The sequence below is a fragment of the Pholis gunnellus genome (assembly GCF_910591455.1).
Source record: "Pholis gunnellus genome assembly, chromosome: 6".
Classification (NCBI taxonomy): domain Eukaryota; kingdom Metazoa; phylum Chordata; class Actinopteri; order Perciformes; family Pholidae; genus Pholis; species Pholis gunnellus.
The window spans coordinates 25,603,376-25,622,830 of NC_136532.1; the positions used below are offsets into that span (position 1 = coordinate 25,603,376).

The following is a 19,455-nucleotide window of genomic DNA, read 5'->3' on the forward strand; positions in this document are numbered from 1 at the left end:
GTTGGTGAAACAGTTTTGGATAAATGATCATTCAGAGGAGATAGTGAGCAACGTTCTGGTTGCCAGTTCAGATTCTCCAGTTACATCACTGAGCTTTTGGCCTGTCAGCACATTATCAGTTATTAAATCATTGCTTAAAACACATTTTTATGGAAAAACCTTTCGTCATTGTTTCAGTTCTCATCATTGGAACTATATTTAGCTTATCTTGTTTGGTTAGTTATTTAGTTTTTGTATTTTGTGCAGCTCTTTATATACTTGTGCAATAAAAATAACGTTATTATATTATTATTAAATTGTCAAACTTGTGTTGCAACTTCCAGCTGCGTGCATTGGTTTCATGTACAGGGTGGGTGGTGTCCTGAGAAGGTAACAGAATAATGTCGGAGCCAATCAGGAAACCTCGATAGGAAGAAGAACTCACAGCTTTGACCAGAAAAGAGTCAATGTGACCAAAGAGAGGGTTGTGTAAAAACCGTTGTATCGTTAATCTACAGCCTTCGTTTTCAACACTTTCTACAAACATGTAACAGCCACACATTTCCCTTCGGCTGCGTTAAGGACAAAAAGACACGGGAGCCGTTTGAGTTTGTGATCACATGAGCACTTTGTTATTTAACATCCATAGTAGTTTGATATTGTCATACGTACACGTCATATAGCCGTGGACACAGAGAGAAGAGCTGAAGGTATTTACAGGCAGGAGGAGGCAGCAGCAGCAGCAGCGAAGAAGAAGGAGAGAGAAAGCAGATAAAGACCGACGAGAGAGAGAAAGAGAGAAAGAGAGGAACCTCAGGACTTCTCTCTTTCAAAGCACAACATTTCAGCCAATCAAAAGCCAGATGAAAAGCCTCTCGCCTCCACGTCTCTCTGGTTTTTGTTACGACTGTGCTGTTGGTTTCTGTCCGTCCTCTGTGAACTCTGAACAGGATGTCAATGAACAGCAAACTGCCCGGAGAGACCGCCGACTCATCGCAGCCTCGTCTCTTTACCGTGACTCTCATCAAACTAAAGGATATACCCGCTCTCTGTATTAAACATAAAAACGCATTATTAAATCTGTATTAACATTCATACATGTAGCTCTACAGGATTTAAATATATTTACAGTGCAATGAAAATTAAAATCGATGAATTTAAAAGTTTATAGTTTACATTTAAATAAAAAATAAAAGAAACTGTACAATAATGCGAACCAAAAGAAACTTTAAGCGGTAAAATTATATTCATGTATGTACGTTTTTCAAAAACTACACAAGCATTCATGTATTTAATAAATGCACACTGATTTTAACATTTTATAAGGTGAAGTATTTGGATTGGGCCTCTGTGTACACTCATATATATCCAGGTATTATGTATATATCGCCGTCATTCTAGTTCTTCGTCATCTCGTTTTGAACCTAAGGCCACATTCTACACCTGGACACGAACATACGAACACTGAACGTGTTGGGGTTTCCCTTTAAACTTCAACAAAAATATCCCCTCTACATCGTCTCTTCACTTTGAAGTCGTCATAAATCTGGGGACGATGTCACATTAGACACTTCATACAAAATATAATGTCCGGACAGAGATTAGGTCGCTCGCCTTAAAGTGTCTAACGCGGCAATTCTCCCTTTTTTTTCTTTGAGTGCTTTAAGGCATAGATACGATTATTTACTCCTCCCTAAATGCATATAATTAATGAGCATTATTGTCCAGACCGGAGCCCCGACACATTCAGAAAGGCCTCCGCGCGTCTCCTCGGCTACGCTTTGCTTTCATTGGACATCCTTCCCTGCTTTTTTTTCTGCCGCCGCCCAGTTAAGACGCTTCCCTCCGCCAACTGAACCGGTCAATAAATAAATAGAACTCACCACATGTGCAAGTCAGGTTATGCATTTACAGTATGTGCCATCAGATCAGATGTACAGCTCAGACTGCAGCCACTCGATTCTACGAAAGCCGTGACTTTGTCCTGGGAAGAGCGCTAAGACATGCTCAGGTTACATTCACTTAAAGCTACTACGAGGAACTTTATCTGATCTGGGTCTGTCCGCGGTGGACCGGTCTCTGCTGGAGGATCTGGGTCTGTCCACGGTGGACCGGTCTCTGCTGGAGTCTGAGCTGAAGGAGTTTCTGGTGAACCTGCATGATGTCATCTGATTTCATCAGAATCCGACCCGGACGAGCTTTAAGAATAACTCTATAGAAACAGACCATCTTCTCTCTGATGGTCTCTTTTGCTGATGGAGGTCTGATAGAGGATCAGGACTAAACTGAGACTGGTTCACGACTAGTTAAAAGTTCCTCACAGTAACTTTAAGTGATATCCGCCTGTGCTTCATCCCGGCTGTGGAGGCTGTTCATCCCTCCCTTTCGTCTTCATATAAACAGACTTAAAAGAGCAGAAATGAAATAAAAACAGGTGGAGGATGGAAACAGATTCAAACTTGCCATCTGAACAAACTCCTCTGTGTTTTGTTCTACTCTCCCAATAATAATAATAATAATAAAAATAATAATATGCTGAATCTCTGCTACTGGAGCGGACGTGGATCGATTTTGCTTTTTGCTTTTACATCTTACCAAAGACAGCGAGGACTCGCTGCTTTCTACGTGATTTCAAAAGATCAATCGGCACCAAGTAAGCAGCAGGACGTGAACCAGACCGCCGGCGATAACTGAGCGCCGAGTTCAGAGTGTGGCACACAGCGAGGTGGACGGCGCGTTGTGTTATCATCTGGTGAAGTTCGCCCTCCTCGTTGTGTCGCAGGTGGAGATGGATGGCAGTCACAGAGAGAAGCTAGTAGCGCAGAGAGAGAAGCTCGTGTTGGAGTGTCTTTGAGGTTGTCTCGTCTGGTCTTTTGGTTTTTTGGATGTATGCATGCATACTGGTCTGGATGTACCCTTTAAAGTAGATGTGAGAGTTTGTGTTCCTGCCTGCATGCTTCCCTCGCATGTGTCTGTACATCATCTTCGTATAATATACAATGTTTTCTTGTCTTCGGGAATCATCCCCAATGTGCAGTTATCCCACAAAAACAGTTTATTTTTGTTTCACCTCCCGGGAATTCTTCAGCGCTGTCCAGCGGCGTCCTGGCTGTCCTCCATGCTTCTGAGGGTGACGTAGACGATGGGAACCAGGCCCCGGACGGAGCCCAGCGAGCACAGCAGCCAGTCGGGGTCGGCCCGGCTCAGGACCCGCAGGACGTCGCCCTTGTTGAAGCTCAGCTGGCCGGGCTCGGTGGCTATGTGGTGACACAAGGCTCGCACTTCACTGAAGGGACGACAGAGGACACGCAGAAAATCTATTAGTGGACGGACATTTTGATAATAAGATAAGATAAAATAAGATAAGATAAGATAAGATAATCCTTTATTAGTCCCACAGCTGGGAAATGTACAGGATTACAGCAGCATAGTGGATAGACATAGTAAAAACAAGCTCAAAACAAGTATTATAAATAAGTAATAAACAGTAAAGAATATAAGTATAAAACTGGATGAATTTATGTTACCATGGAGACTTTTGTCTGGCTTCAGTTGGTTGGGTTGTCGTTGGTGGAGGCGGGGTTTGGGTGTGAGTGGGCGTTGCTGGAGGCTCCGCCTTCTTCCCGCTCCCGGTTCCTAATGTCTGAGCTACGAGGTCGAGAACGGACCGGTCCAGAGAGAGCCAACCTGACGGCGGTCTGAGAGAGAAAAACACAATGTGGACACAATGTTGGGAAAAGGGAGGACATTTTTTAAAAATAACAAATGTGACTAACATCAGCTCTATCGGCTCTTAATTAAAGATAATGTGGAACACAGTTTTGAGGCCTCAGTTCAAGACATTTTCAGGCTTTCACGAAGTTAAAGTTGTAAGACGAAAACACGGACAACTCCCAAACCGGACAATTTCCAGACTGGAAAACGCTGTGGTAGCGACCTGTCAATCACTGTGTAGCCCCGCCCTAAAGCATCCCCTGCTTTATGGTCTGTTTGACTCTAAATGGACCATCATTTACTAAATGAACATCATGCTGTATTAAAGAAGACTTGAAACTAGAGATTGAGACCATAAACTCATGTTTACAATGTTTACTGAGGTAATAAATCAAGAGAGAAGTAGAGTCATTTTCTCATAGACTTCTATACAACCAGAGGAGTCGCCCCCTGGTGGACACTAGAGAGAATGCAGCTTTAAGACACTTCTGCAAGTAAATCTGTAAAACAGCTCACACATATGTAGTTTCATTTTGAAAAAAAGCTCAGTGATTCCTGAAAACAGCTGGGCAGTTTGTAACTCAGAAAGTTATCCAACAACTTTTAATAGTTTTTGGATAACTTTGCAGGCTTTGGATTCACACACGATGCTTGTTAGTAGATTAGTTCCTTGTTGGTTTTTTTTATGAGATTTGTTGACCTCACCTGGTCTTCTGAGCTTTTGCTTTCTGTTCAGCCGCCTCCACTCTGGAAGGAGAACCGACGCTGGATCCAAAGAGCCTGCCCCAGCGCAGACTCTGCCCCTGTGAGGGGCTCTCCTCCTGGGCTGCAGCTTGAGGAGGTTTTGCCTCTTTCTCCTGGTTGAGGACTGAGTCTGGCGGGCTGCCCATCCACGACGGCCTCCCTCTGGAGCCGGCTGACTGCCCGCCGGAGCTGCTGCTGCTGCTGCTTTTCCTGCTTCTATGCCCCTCCCCTTCTTGGCTCGACTCCGCCCCCTCCACCACTCCCTCTCTGGCGGGCGGCAGCTGGTTCTGGCGTCTCTCCGATGACCTCCTCCTTTTCTCTGTCTTAACAAACTTTGACCCCTCCGCTGATTGGTCGATGTAAACCTGGGAGGACTGCATGAGCTGGTACCACCAGCCCGCCTGCCTCTCCTGCCGCTGCCGCCCCTCCTCCGCCACATCCTTCTCCTTCTTCCTGTCCTTCTCCGCTCCATCCTCACCATCTCCTTGGCTCTCTTGTCCCACTCCTTTCATTCTCTGCCCGCTCATCCCCCTCTCCTTCCACAGATTGGCAAACCCGACCTCCATCGTCTCCGGCCCGCTAACAGTCCCTGCCGCCATGCTCTCGGTTGCCCCCCCCTCGCTCCTCAACCTTGGCTTCGCTCCGGCTCCCTCTGCTCTCGAGCCGACCCCTTCCATCCTCGGCCACGTTCCCTCTCGCCTCAGGCCCGGCCTCTCTCTCCTCGCCTCCGCACCGGAGTCTCTGACCATCTCGCTCACGGTGGTGCTCCAGCCTCTCATGAGCTGGAAGGTGGAGCGAGTCGACTGGTCGACGCTCTGGCCTGCAGAGCACAGCTGCTCCTTGCGGCGGAGATGCTCTTGGCCCTTTTGCAGGAGGTGCGGTTCGAACAGCAGGTCCAGGTCAAACGGGAGGAGCGACAGCGGCTGCAGCAGGAGGAGGAGCTCCTCGAAGAGCGGCTGGCACGCCCCCTGGGACAGGGGGAGGAAACCCCACGGGCTGTAGTGTGCTGCTATAATGTCTGAGGAAAGAAAGACAAAGCGACAAGATTCAGAAGAAGACGACATGCACATATGGACATCAAGTAAATATCTGGGAATCTGAAGATAGATGACACCAACTGAGTCTCACCTTCATGTGTGTAGAGGTGATTGAACCAGAACTCCAAAGATTTTAGGCTGAAACGTAAGCAACGATGAGAGTGAACTAAAATAGTGAAGTGGCAGTCAGAGCTGAGCTGAAACTCATTATGAAGCTCTGCAAAGATGAGAGCAGCTGCATAAAAACATCACAATATTTTCACATTTTCAATTGACACATTATTCTAAAATTATCGGCTGAAGCTCCTTTAAAGACCCCGACGCCCCCCGCCCCCCCCCCCCCCCCGAGGAGGAGACAGCAAAAACCAGGATTGAAAGAAAAGGACTCACTTGAGCAGGCCGAAGATGAAGGCGTTGAGCCGCATGCTGTGGCTCGTGAGCTCCGAGTACTGGCTCACCTTTGAGAACAAGCTGTGGAGAACACGAGTGGACGGACCTGACGGGAGACAAAACGTAAAGAAAAACATCATCACCGTGTCGTACGTTACCCACAAGCACCTTATTGTTCTGCAAACTAAATGCTGCAAACATTACATTTGAAAAGTTCTTCTCCAATATGATGCATCTGCCATGTCTGAAAATCTGTTTCCTTACAGTCCTTATGTTCAGCAAACTCTTTTAAATGTGAAACAATAAGTAACTGTTTGGTTATAATAACTTACAACCAAACAGCCATGTTGTGGCTTATTTCTAAAGGCAGGCTGTTATGGAAAACAACAATGATCTCCTATGGATTCTGCAGGTCCTGATGTTCCTTAAACCTGCACCGAGCATGGAGCCGATACTGATCGTTGCAGCCATTTTAACCTCCCCTCGGCGTGAGGTTCTCACCCAGCTGCGTGGAGGCCTCCACCAGGCTCCAGGGCTGACAACGCCGCTGTCCGATGATCAGGTCCAGCACGTAGGCCTTCAGGCCGTCCTGCAGCACCTCGTGCAGGGCCGGGCACAGGTACTTCAGGATGAGGTGGCCCACGTTGGGACTCACCCAGCTGTTCCCCAGCTTGGCCTGCAGAGAAGGAAATGAAAGTGGAACTAATCAGGGAATGTAGAATCAACAACACAGAAGGACGCGAAACCTCTGGTCCCTTTTGTTTGCCAAAGCGGCTTTTGTCTGTGTAGATAAGTACGATATCATGTGAGTGTACAGTCATAGAAAGAAAGAGAAAGCAAACATAACATCTGTTTGCTCAAGTTTTCAATCAATGAATGACTGGTGATACAGGCGGCTGCCCTCTTGTTCTCCGGCTGATCTGCAGCCGGGTCTATTATCAGCTCTGAGCAGATAAACGCATCATGTGACAGAAATTCAGTTTCCTGATAGAAGCTGCCGCTGAAGGGGAAGACTCACAAGAGACCAATTCAATTCCCTGGCGGTGGTTCCACGGTGTATGTGCTGTAAAGTGAAAGCCAGGGTGGCTATTGTATTTTAGAAACATTTGTTTAAATTCTCATTACATTCTGACAGCAGTCAAGAAAAGAATCGGCTGTCAGGACCATAATAAGCCCGTCCAATCGTTTCAATCGGTCCAAATGTAATTACTGAGAGCTCTATAAATAGCCACGTTCATTTTTGACATTCATAATCAGTGTTGCTGACTTGGCGACTTTCTTGCTAGATTTAGCAGCTTTTGGAGCTCGAGCTGCTGCGAATTTTCTAAATCCAGCGTACGTTTGCTAGTTTCTTCAATGTTACCTTTTTAAACCCAAGCATTAATAAAATAACTGTGAAGATAAATACCTCAAACAAACAGACAAATGAGTCCTAAACACGAGGCTTGAATTCACTACACACCTGGGAAAGGTGTGTAGTGATAAAAATACTTTCAAGAATGAAGATTGAATGATGATTTTATAAACTTAACTGTTGTTGTTCCATAAATTGAAGACTGATGGCCGTGTGAGAAAACCAATGGCGCCTACTGAAAGGTTTTGTGGTCTTTTGTACTTTCCTACAAAACTGTAGTATTAATGAGTTGTTGTGCAAAGTGTGCCTCTGAAGTGTGATCTTTGCCCTCCTTTCATCTTGAGAAGAACGGCGTGTACGTCATAGTCAGTAGTCATCGAAACAAAAAACTCCTACCTTTACGTCTGAGTCTCTGCTGGTGCCGAAGTGTGCCACGATCAGATCCACTGCTGTGTTCACGTCTTTCACCAAACCTGACAGAGTAAAGAGAGAGTTTCTTGATTATCCTGTTCGGCTACGAGGAACAGTGTCTTTGCAGTGAATGTCACTTACACTTATACAAGCATCTTCTCTTCTTTGAAATATTCTACTAAATCCATTATTTGGTTTCTCTGTTTTACCCTTAAGATCCAAATTTAGAACAAATGTCTGTGTCCCTCACCGACGTTGTGCTTCAAAGCAGCATGAATTCATAGTTTGATTTAGAGCAACTATCTGTGCAATGATCAGCTGTGTTTGCCATCAGTCTGCTCAGAAAACAGCTGAACGTACTGATGTCCAAATCCCCGAGAAAAGAAATGTACAAAGACAGAATCCAGCTCCCCGTGAGCCAATAGTATTTTAGCTTTACTCAAGAAATCATGCTAATGATCATGAGACGCTTCAGCAGCGTAGCTGTCGGTCCGTTTAGGGACGTAAACCAGGACGATCCAGCTGAAGGATGATCTCGCTGTACTAAATTTCCCATTATAAAGTTATTAAGTTCCTGAGTTCCTAGAAAGGATCCTGGAAAAGTTCCAAGAAGCTGCATCAAAACTCCCAGACAGCGGAGAACGAACGCACTGAGCTCCGAGAAACACGGCGTCCAGTTGACATTTAGTCACGTGGCTGTTAAATATTCAGAGACATCTCGCCGTCACTGTCGATCAGACCCTCACCTCTCTTCTGCGTCAGGTCCACAGAGATGTGGGACTGCGAGGAGGAGCTGCAGGAGGAGGAGGAGGTGGACGCGTCGGGGGAGAGGCAGAACTCCTCGGGAGGCTTCTCGGTCATGGAGAAGTAGTCCGGCAGGAAGTCGCTGTAGATCTGCTGCAGCTTGGCTGATTGGCTCGCTGCTGGGACACACAAACACAGACGGTCAGCCACACATATAAACACATGAGACGTCGTTAGGGATCCTTAAGGATGCTTTCTTTGCACCTCGAACTCCTTAAAAAAAAAAAAACTACAGAAAATACAAGCTTATCGCTATAATCCTGCACTCCTTCCAACACTGTCAGTAAAATCTTGAGCACCGTTGAGGCGTCCCAGCGCGTGGACGGAGGGGGCCGAAGGGAAATCGAACACGTTCCGTCTGGCGGGTCGCGGTCCCCCGCCCCTCTTGGGTTCCGGGTTACCAGAGAGGGAGCCCGATCCAGCGGAAGAGTGGCCCCCCGGGGCCCTCTCCAGTCCCAGAGGGTTTCGACGGCGGTACTCCCTCCACTTGAGAGCCTGGGGGGAGAGGTGGTGCGCTGAGGGGGAGGAGTTATGGTCGTGATCAAAGGGGTCGGTGGTTAAAGGATGGATTATTGAGTCGATGGATAAAAAGAATATGTGGGAGGAAAGAGGAGGAGGAGGAAGGGCAGGTAGGGGGAAAAAGGGTGAAGGAGGAGATTTAAGTCCATGCATGAAGGGAGAGAAGAAAGAGAAAAGAGACAACAGTAAGAATGTACAAGAGCTCAGCTTCTCTTAAAGAAAACACCAACACTGAATTACACAGAGCTGAAAACTGTAGAGTTTTACTTGTAAACATGTTGACTGATTCTGTCATCAAGAGGCCGATAGTTGCATGAAATGAAATGTGAAGTTCAGCGATTAAAGAGGACCAAAACAGGAAAGATGGCCGCAGTTACAAAGTTGAAAGAAAAAGGTGGAAAAACAGTGAAGTCCAGCGGTTTAATTAAGTATACTGGAACTTGTGAAACGAGTACATGATATTTTCTGTGTTCAAGTGGTTTAAGATGAAGACACCGTTAAATGAGACTTAATAATCTTTTAATTTAGATAAATGTCCGTTAAGTCCCTACTTATCACAGAAAGGAGGTAACATGATGGGGATTGAGCCGATGGTCCACTGATCAAAGTTTTGCAATATTTATATATTTGTAGTATTACTGACTGGGTCTTTATGGTGATATTCATGGGTCTTTAGGACACACATCGAGAACCTACCATGATGAGTTCTGGCTCCGGGTGCTATGCTTCCCTCCTCGTGTTTTCCAGACTCCTCACAGCCCAGCGGGCTCAGCGAGTCAGTGTGGAGAGCCGGTAAACTGGGCAGAGCTCCGTGATGGAAACAGTGGCCCTGCACCGCCGGCAGCATCGGCGGCACCGTCCCTCTCTTCGCGCCCAGGGATGGAGGTGGAGTGGTTGGCGGTAACGACGCCGAACCCCCTCCCTGCTTTCCCGTCGGCGCGGTGCGCAGGGGGCCGAGGCCCGCCGAGAGCGGGCAGGAGAGGCTGTGTTGCGGCTGAGGGCTCGGGGTGCAGGTGGAGCAGGTCCCGGAGCTGGGCGCCTCCTGGAGCCGCACCGGGGAGTAGCTCCCGAGAGGTGAGGGTCGAACCGATCCAGGCGGAGGGGCTGCTGCTGCAGCCAGAGCCCCCTGGTACCTGTGCACATTTTCAGCTGCATCTTCACTGTCCTCCCCCAGCGGATCTCCAGAGCCAGAGCCGGAGCCGGAGCCGGAACCAGAGCCGGAGCTGGAGCGGGCCTGCATCCCAGAGATGTAGCCTGTGAGCAGGGGCAGCAGAGGCTTGGGCTGCGGGGGTTTGGAGGCGAACTGGTGGTGGAAGGTGAAGGGCTGGATGGGGAGGGTGGTGGGCCGCTGGTCCTTACTGTAGCGGACCACCGCCGGGCGGCTGTCTGAGGAACTGGAGAGGCCACCTGGATGAGAACAAGAGGGACGGCGGGGATGGAGAAAAGATGGAGGAGTCACATGGAGAGAGAAAAAAAGAACTGGTTCTTCTACGGTAACATTTAAAAAAAATCCCTTTGATCTGACAGCGAATAAAACAATGATTCATCGTTTCGTGTTTATATTGTCAGGAAAATGGTCAAAAATACCCGCTTCACAATTTCCCAAAATGCAAGTTGACATCTTCAAATTGCTTCCTTCTCACCAAAAGTCTAAAACCAAAAGGTATTTACTCTTTACTGTGATATAAAGTAGAAACCGGTGAATAAACTGTGAAATCATTATGATTACATTGTTAAGAACTTAACTGTATGAACACGGAGGTTAGAACAAAAAACAAATACAAAGACGAACCCAGAAAACTGCCCCGTCATGAGTCACAACAGCCTGTAGCACCGACAACCATGCCACAGATCAACACTGCTCTGACAGGCCAATGTGCACACACACACACACACACACTCGCAGACACACAGACATACACACACACACAGACAATCAGAGAAAAACACACACGCATAGACTAAACCTGAAGGCTCTGCGTCAGGAGGGACACCGGCGAGGAGAAGCCTTTTTCCTGCACTTGTTCTCTGCCACTGAGTCAATGTGTGTGTGTGTGTGTGTGTGTGTGTGTGTGTGTGTGTGTGTTTTACCGTGTGTGTGTGTGCAGTGGAGGACAGATAGCAGAGAGCGCGTGACGTTGAAGACATTGCGCAAGCTGTTTTGTCGCTCTAAGGCCGGCCCACCGGTGCCACCTGAGCCGGGTGCAGAGACGTCTCTCGGCCACAGAGGGCGACGTCGAGCTGCTGGAGGAACACCACGGAGGAGGGAGGAGGGAGGAGGGAGGAGGGAGGAGGGAGGAGGGAGGAGGGAGGAACACTACACACCCAGCAGGCCTCAGCTCACACTGGGGATGGAGGATGGAAACACTCTCCGACTCTCTTGCTCCGTCATCCCTCTAATTGCCATTTCTTTCCCCCCCACCCACCCTCTTCCTCTCTTTTCCTCCCCACACCCACCTCTCCTCGCTCCCTTTTCCATCTTCTTCGTCTTCCCTGCCGCCTCTCTTTCTCCTCAGCCTCCCTTGATGAATCCGTCACAGACAGCCGAGGCTTCATGTTAGCATCATTAGCGAGGGAGCTGCTTGCTGCGGATGAAGCGACGCAGCTGTAGTCTGCTGAATAATATATGTACGGAGGCGCTGCGCAGCCTCTCGTTATGACCTGACATCATCACAGTCTCAATGAAGACGGTGTCAGAAACTGAAGAGGATGTTTTAAAGGCAAATGTCTTTATCATCCACATTATCAGTTTCTGCTCCAGTCAACTGACAAGACACCATTGAACGGCTTAAAGCAGGCGCTCTATTGTTCCAGCACCTGAAACTGGTGCACTGTGGGTAGAAAGACAATCTGCAAACTGTTAAACTTCTGTTTTAAAAACTAAAATGTCCTCTTTATGCTTTTGGGGCATGAAAGGAAAAAGGCAGATTGATCATGCAGCTCAGTTCAGGTGATCGGGACCAGAAATAACACTTAAAGTCACTGCTGAGGCGGACACCAACTCTTCTCGTTTTAAGCAGATTTTCCTAAATATTGTATAAAAAAAGAGAATTCTCTGTGTTGAAATGTTCCTGGGGTGATTTTGGGAGCTCCAGCCTGTATGAAAGTGTAAACGAGGACAGCTGGGACATTCCTCTCCCTGCTCTTATTCCAGAGGAATTCCGAGCATTCCCAGTTTGTGTGTTTGTCTAACCAGACGCACACACAGCAGGCAGCTGAGACTCAGCTTCATGAGGCGACGGCGGCGTCTGTTCTCAACTTACCAGCGCTCGACAGCAAGGGTTGCCAGGTTGCCATTGGCTACAATTTTGAGGTATTGGCAACCGATTCTTGGCCTGCGGTTGCCATCAGAGGCAACCACTTCTTTACCATGTAAAAAAAATAGGAAGAGCAAACAGCAAAACGTCAGTCTCTGTAGAGATTCAGCTGTCAGACAGACTGGAGGTTGTTTCTCAAAGTAGAGACGAGCTGACGTTGTCATTTTAAAGACCCACAATACAGGACTTCCATCAGGCGGCAACCTCCGGGTCTGAAAAGTGAAGCCAATGCTGAAGAAACATAAAGCTGCACTCTCTCTACTGACCACCAGGGGGCGACTCCTCTGGTTGTATAGAAGTCTATGAGAAAATGACTCTACTTCTCTCTTGATTTATTACCTCAGTAAACATTGTAAACATGAGTTTATGGTCTCAATCTCTAGCTTCAAGTCTTCTTCAATACAGCGTGATGTTCATTTAGTAAATGATGGTCCATTTAGAGTCAAACAGACCATAAAGCAGGGGATGCTTTAGGGCGGGGCTTACTGTGATTGACAGGTTGTCGTCTGTGTTTTCTTCTTAGAACTCGAATCCTTTCACAAGTGTTTTCAGTTCATGAAAGTTGATTATAAGATGTTGGTGATCTATAAATGTCTTATTCTGCAGTCAACAGAGAGAAACTATTCCACGGGTTAATTAAATGACGTGATGGACCGGCAGAGGGCCGTCCAGACTTCATCGGGGGGTCCGGAGCCTTGATGGAGAGTGAGAACGTCTCATTGAATTAGACTAAAAGATGGCGTGTTAGTCACCGTGACTCTGCTTCTTTGTGTGCTGTTGTTTCAAACCGACTCAGGCTGCCTCTGGGCCCATCCACACATATTCCCTCCTGCTCCCGCCTGCTGTACATGGTTGTACTCTCAAAAACTACAATATTCCTCCCCGGGATACATGTTCTTTCTCTCCACGTTGGTGACATCTTTGATCATAAATAATTTGTTGTCTTTCAGCAAAGCACATCGAACACTCGTTTAAAAAAAAAACCCAAAGCTGCGGGGAGTGAAGTGACATCTTTTTTTCCATCTGTTTTGATCTTTATTTCCTTAAATACATGTATTTATTTAACAACTCTACTTCCAGAATTTGATTTTAAGATGAACACATTCAACTACTCTGTACTTCTTCCATGTATTTTTATAGCTAACGTCTACATATTCCAAACAAACTGGACCTCAAAAACGATTTTATGTGGTGAAACTAAAGGTTAAATAGGAAATAAAATGAAATAAATAAAATATTTTTTGATCTCTGCAGAGAGATCAGAGGATTATAATAACTCTTCTTGCTTTGTTTTGACCGCCTGCTCTCTTAGCTGCCACTGACTGACTCCTCTGCACATTTCAACGGTGCTCACAGCAATTCATTACGTCCTCACACACAAACAATGGCAGCTGCTGCTGGTCCCCGTGCTGCATTTAGAGGCCCAAACTAACATCATCACCTCACATCGCCCCGCGTGTGATATGATGATACAAACACCAAACAAAGCAGCGCTCGCAGACCCTTTTCACACCACTTAGCTGTGTAAATGTGTGTGTGCTGGAATGATCAGATGAGATGGAGATGATTTAAATCGTCTGCCTGCTTTCCTAACTTCCGTTTCTCCTCTCGAGCACTGAGGAGCTTAAACTGAGCAGCCGATCAGAGGCCGATTCAACGTGCCGAATCGTCTCAAAAGCCGCCCAAAACCCAGGCAGTCTAGTGCAAACGGCAAGATCTACGGCTCATTTCACAGGTTTCCTCACTTTGGGAAACAATAAAATGATACAAATGGATGCTTTTTAACCAGAAGTCAATGAGGTCAATCGTGAAAGTCAAAGCACCGAAGCACCGCCAGCATGAAGATGCTTCTGTAACTTTCTCCAACCTTCCCTACAGGCTCTCTGGATGAGAATAAACACACACACACACACACACACACACACACACACACACACACACACACACACACACACACACACACACACACACACACACACACACACACACACACACACACACACACACACACGCCGACGTGGAGCTCAGAGGGGGGTTTCTCTGCACCTTTCTCTCCTCTCTCTCACCTGATTGTTATTCAGAGCACGTCTGTCCCACTTCAACCCTTCAGACCTGCTAAAGCACACACATACATGCTCACACACACGAAGGAAGACTGAACACGCAGAATCAAACAAAACCAAAAGCACTTCATACCACTACAGATACGGCTCACCGAATATCCAAAAAGCGAATGAACTCTCAAACATAAACGTTTATTGTGGAGATGTTTGTCTGCGTCTGAATGACGCGATGAAGACTCGTATTCTACATACTGTTTTTTTTCATCTGCTGCCTGTATAAAGTAAGTCTATGCAGTATGTTAGAATGATGATGTCAGCATTAGTTTACCTTTGAAAAGGAATAACAACATTTTGATATATTTAGTATATTTTAAATGAATCAGCAGTGTTCCTCAGAATCAATGTTCTTCATCTTTGCTACTCTGCCTCTCAAATCAGCAATGTTCAACAACCATACGAGGAGGAATTCAGCGAAGAAGAGATGAAGAGACGCATCTTTCCTCCAACAATCATCACTGCAGCCACAACACTTCAAATAAGAGAAGGGTGTCAATTAAAGTCAATTATTGATTAGACAAATATTGATGTTTTCTAACAGATTGTGCAGCTTTTACTTTTAAAGTGGCGCTTTCCGTTGACAAACTCTCATCTGACTCCCGCTGTATAATCCAATCCCCATGTATCCAGTGGCATGCTTACTACTTTCCAAACACATGCATCTCCACTAAAGCCTTTGTATTTAAAAGCTAAAGAGACCATTGTTTTCCTCAGGAGTTGATGGAGCCCAAAGAAGAGCAAAAAAATAGTTCATATATGACTTAATGCTGATGTTGCTGATGCCTGGAACACCCTAGAGCGTTATTTGTTACTGTGCGATGTCCCTGTTAAACAAACCACCAAGTAAATGCATCTAGTGAGCGGTGACGTACCTTCGGCCCTGGCCCGGGTCTCCCTCGCCCCCTCCAGGCGTCGCTCCGCGCTGCCTTGACTGTAACATCTGGTGAAGGGTACGGGCGACAGGCTCTGACAGTCGACCTCCGAACGCTGCTCCAGGATCGGAGAGAACTCCAGAGAGGAGTGGGAGTGGGCGGAGTAGGTGGAGGAGAAAGCGTCCGCGGCTGCCTTCTGCGACGGCGAACCCCCGTTTCTCCGCTTGCTCCTCGCGATCTCCGCGAAGGAGGTGACTCGCGGAGGAGCGGGCGGCGTCGTCGGGGCGGCGCCCTCGCTGAGCCGCACGGGGCAGCTCAACATGCGCTCCAGAGAGCCGAGCCGGGGGGTCGGAGACTTGTCCAGGTTGCGGTCGTAGCTGCGAGAGCGGGGGCGGCTTCCCGAGGAGGCTCCGATCGCAGCGCGGACGACCACAGGAGGCGAGACGTTGACGTAGACCTGGCCTTCAATCACAGCGGGAGCACCGTCGGCTCCAACGGCCGCCCGCTGGTTCTTCTTCTCCTCCTCCTCGTCCTCTTCGTCATCCTCATCAGCACCATCATCATCATCTCGCTGAATGAGGAACAGACAACAGTCAGATTTTCTCCAAACAGTTGATCAGATAAAACAGATTAGTAGCCATCGTTTAGAGGTCAGATTACTCAAGTCCTGAACTGCCCTGGAGCCAGATTATACACAGTGGCTCCGTTACTGCCCGGCATTAATAACCTTCAGCTCTACTAGAATAATCCTCAGACATGCGGTCAGATGACCCCAGACAGCGGCTGTGGTCTCAATGAGACAGACTAATACCAGTGTCCTGGCTATTTTAAGATCAGGCTTTTTTTGACATTGTCACAGGGATCGTTGGGTGTTAAATAAATGTCATGTAATGTATTACATATCATTTAGTGTCTATTTATGCCACATGTTGTTTTTGCATTATTGTCTGATGCAGTTTGACCAAATCACTTTTATCTCCGTTTTCTATTTTTGATGTTTTCCTCTCCTTTACGTACTCGGGACTGTGTTTCGTATCACTTAACAAAGTGCTTTAACTTGTTGACGTAAATGAACTAAATGTACCGCCGTGGCTTGATTCATTACGCATACCGCCCGCGGCAAGCTGTGTGTTTTAATTAAGATGCAAAAGAGCTGGAGAGTAGAAATGGAATACTGAGAGAAAATGTTATTTATGTCATTTGTTTTGATGAGGTGATCATCTACATTTTTCTAAATGAGTGACCTTCAGTTCTACTTTCCTGAAATGCTGCATTTAATAAGCAAATCTGTTTATTTACAATGACTTTTGTGCTCCATGATTTTTCTAAGTCCTGTGTTAAAAGACAATTAACTGGCACTATTTTACACACAGAATAATTGTACAGCCAGAGAGCCCACACAAACGAGGAGGCTCAGTAACACCAAGAAACAGATAAAGACACGGCAACGGATGAAACTTTATCTCTACTGCTGTTTTAACAGCCCACCAATCCAACAACATGGAAACGGATGAAGCAAGGCTGTTCAGCTAGGAGTGGCCAATAACACAATATTGTTGTATGTCACATGATGACGTGAAAACATCATGTTAAATGTAATTAAAGTCTTTTTTTTTTAGTAATCTTGCAAATATAATTATGTCATCTCATGATAAAATATGAAATGTGTTGCAATGGAAATTATAAGAATTAACTAAGTGTGGTACACATGACATTACCCAGTTTGTGAACATCCCACTGCATTGATATTAAATTGTTAAAACTAGAGAGCTAGGATTCTCCACTCACCCTAGACGACTCTCCATCTTCGTCCTCTTCTTCCACGCCCTCCTCACCAGCTCTCTGCCTGAACAGGAAGTACTCGTTGGGCTGCGTCGGGGTGGGGCTGCCTTTGCTGTGCTCGTCGGAGCAGCTGTTGACCGAGGAGCCCGCGGGGCTCGGGGACGACTGGGACGACAGGTCGCAGGTGACCAGCTTGTAGTAGTTCTGGGTGGCGACGACCAGGCGGGCCTGACTCTGCAGACAGGAAGCGAGGTCTCCGGACGACCCGGAGTGCGGAGGGTGGTAGGAGTTGCAGTTGGCGTCGAGGTCGAGAGCCCCCTGGTGCTCCACGGCGCACGAGCAGGTGGAGGAGGTGGACAGGTGCGGCTCACGGACGAGAGGGAAGGCGCTGCCGAGGCAGGAGGGCTGTTGCTGCGATAGGGGAGGTTCAGTCGGGGAGGTGTGAAGGTCCAGATAGAAAGCCCCTCCTGTGGAGTCTCGCTTGTTTCTCGGTGGATCAGGAACAGACGAGGTGCGGGAGTGGTCGGTGGAGCTGTTGAGGTTGGTGTGCCCGGAGGCCGGTGGCTTCTCCGGTATACTGTTGTTCATCTTGTTGTAAATGGCGCTGAAGTTCACCAGCACGCCGTCCGAGCTGTTGCAAGAGGAGTCGCTGCCGTAGCCCTGCTGGCACTCCGAGAAGGGCTCCGAGAAGGCTTCGGGGAAGTGCTGCGGGTAGTTCTGGGAGAGCGCGCAGCAGGAGCAGTGCTGCGTGCAAGAGCTGGAGGAGCTTCGCCCGCACCTCATGGGGTGGTCCTCGTCTTCTCCGTCGTCGTCGCCCCAGTCCTGCTCGCCACAGTCCATGGACATGTTGGAGCCGCTGCTGCCGAGGCGCAGCTGGCTGTCCAGTCCGAGGATGTCCAGGTCCTCCAGGTGGGTGGAGAGATCGGAGGCCGCCGCCCTCAGGGACTCCCGACGGCTCCCGCCCACCGACCGGTGCAAAAGGAAGGGCTCAGAGGCAAAGCCAAGGTCGTGTAAGTGGAAAGGAGCCATCCCGTCGTTGAGGGCGGAGTTAGTGTCACTGTGGAGGTGAAAAGAGGAGTCCTCAAGGTAACCACTGAGGTTGTCGCCATCCTCCTCCTCCTCTTCTTCTTCTTCATCCTCGTCCTCGGTATTCAGCAGGAACGGGTTATGACGCAACGGATTCCTGTTCCTCGGTTTGGCTCTGGGCAACGTGTGAGCGGTAATCAGCTGGTCCTCTGAATTGCTCGAGGTAAACGATGAGTCGTCACTTGCCGTGCTGCCTCCCCTCCCGCCGACCTTCCTCTCTCTCCTCCCACCTTTTGTGGAGGTCCAGGAGCCGCTGGAGGTCTGGATCAGGCTGCTGTAGAGCAGAGCCTCTCTCTGAAGGACGTCTCTCTCGGGGAGGGACGTGGTGCGACTCAAGCCCAGGTTCTCCGGTGGGATGAACGGGTTGCCCCTCTTCAGCGAGATCCCGCAGCCACCCTGCCGCACGCCGGACACCTGGCAGTGCACCAGGGGGATGTGATGCACGATCAGGGTCTCGCCTGACAGCTTAGGAGGGCTGTCCATGGTCCGGAGGGAGGGACTGGAGCAGAGGGAGGCCCTGTGTGGGTGAAGGGGGACGGTGGATGTGTGGTTTGTTGGGAGGTGAGTTCACTCTCTGTGTGCCGGGCCCAGCTCTGCAGGGCTGCCAGGGATTTGGAAGGAGAGGTCATGGAAGTCAACACCGTGGTCAGAGTGGTACATCTGGAAAATACGGAGAGACAGAAAGAGGAGAGACGTTACGGGCAAATACAGGAACCAAAGGGTGGAGGCCACATGGTCGTAAATCATGTAGAGAGATTCCAGGAAATACAGTATTCAGTAAGACTACATTAGGTCATTTCCTCATGCTCAATATTCTCATGTTTTAACCTCGGCTGAGACTAATAAACACGGCTTCTATATTATATTCCTCATTGTGTTTTTTAATGTCAAATGAGTTCCTTATTGTCATCACATTCATTTTTGGTGTTATATTTAAGTCAAGTTGACCAAAATAAGCTTCTTATCTAAAGTAGCTAAAGTAACAGTACAGAACTACATCCTTCTAGTCTCATCTGTGCAGTGATGTGCAGGGTGAGTCATCCACACACACACACACACACACACACACACACACACACACACACACACACACACACACACACACACACACACACACACACACACACACACACACACACACACACACCAAGCAGCTGACTCTTAAACAGGGCTATGATCTCATCCTCATCCGCATATTACACCCTATGTACACAGAGAACAGCAACAATTTCCATCACCATCATCTGTCACACCTTAAAATGAAAATAACAATAAAATAAAACCCTACAATTCACATCTTTTTCCTTTAATTATTGGTTTCAAGAA

At 47.8% G+C, this 19,455-nt stretch overlaps 1 protein-coding gene across 3 annotated transcripts; it reads right to left on the reverse strand.

Moving 5' to 3' along the window:
* Positions 1–594: 594 nt before the first annotated feature.
* Positions 595–18,612, reverse strand: rusc2 (RUN and SH3 domain containing 2; the record flags this gene model as incomplete). Of its 3 annotated transcripts, XM_079161432.1 has the most annotated exons (12): positions 595–3,265; positions 3,507–3,677; positions 4,399–5,455; positions 5,566–5,612; positions 5,865–5,970; positions 6,366–6,540; positions 7,615–7,691; positions 8,376–8,549; positions 8,733–8,948; positions 9,649–10,359; positions 15,262–15,832; positions 17,050–18,612. In XM_079161432.1, the coding sequence occupies 12 exons, from the start codon at positions 18,610–18,612 to the stop codon at positions 3,064–3,066; spliced, it is 5,070 nt and encodes a 1,689-aa protein (XP_079017558.1). In that variant the 3' UTR covers positions 595–3,063. The 3 variants fall into 3 exon arrangements, with proteins under 3 accessions (XP_079017558.1, XP_079017560.1, XP_079017559.1); XM_079161434.1 differs by lacking the exon at positions 8,733–8,948; XM_079161433.1 differs by lacking the exon at positions 8,733–8,948 and having other exon boundaries at positions 8,376–8,552.
* Positions 18,613–19,455: the final 843 nt, after the last annotated feature.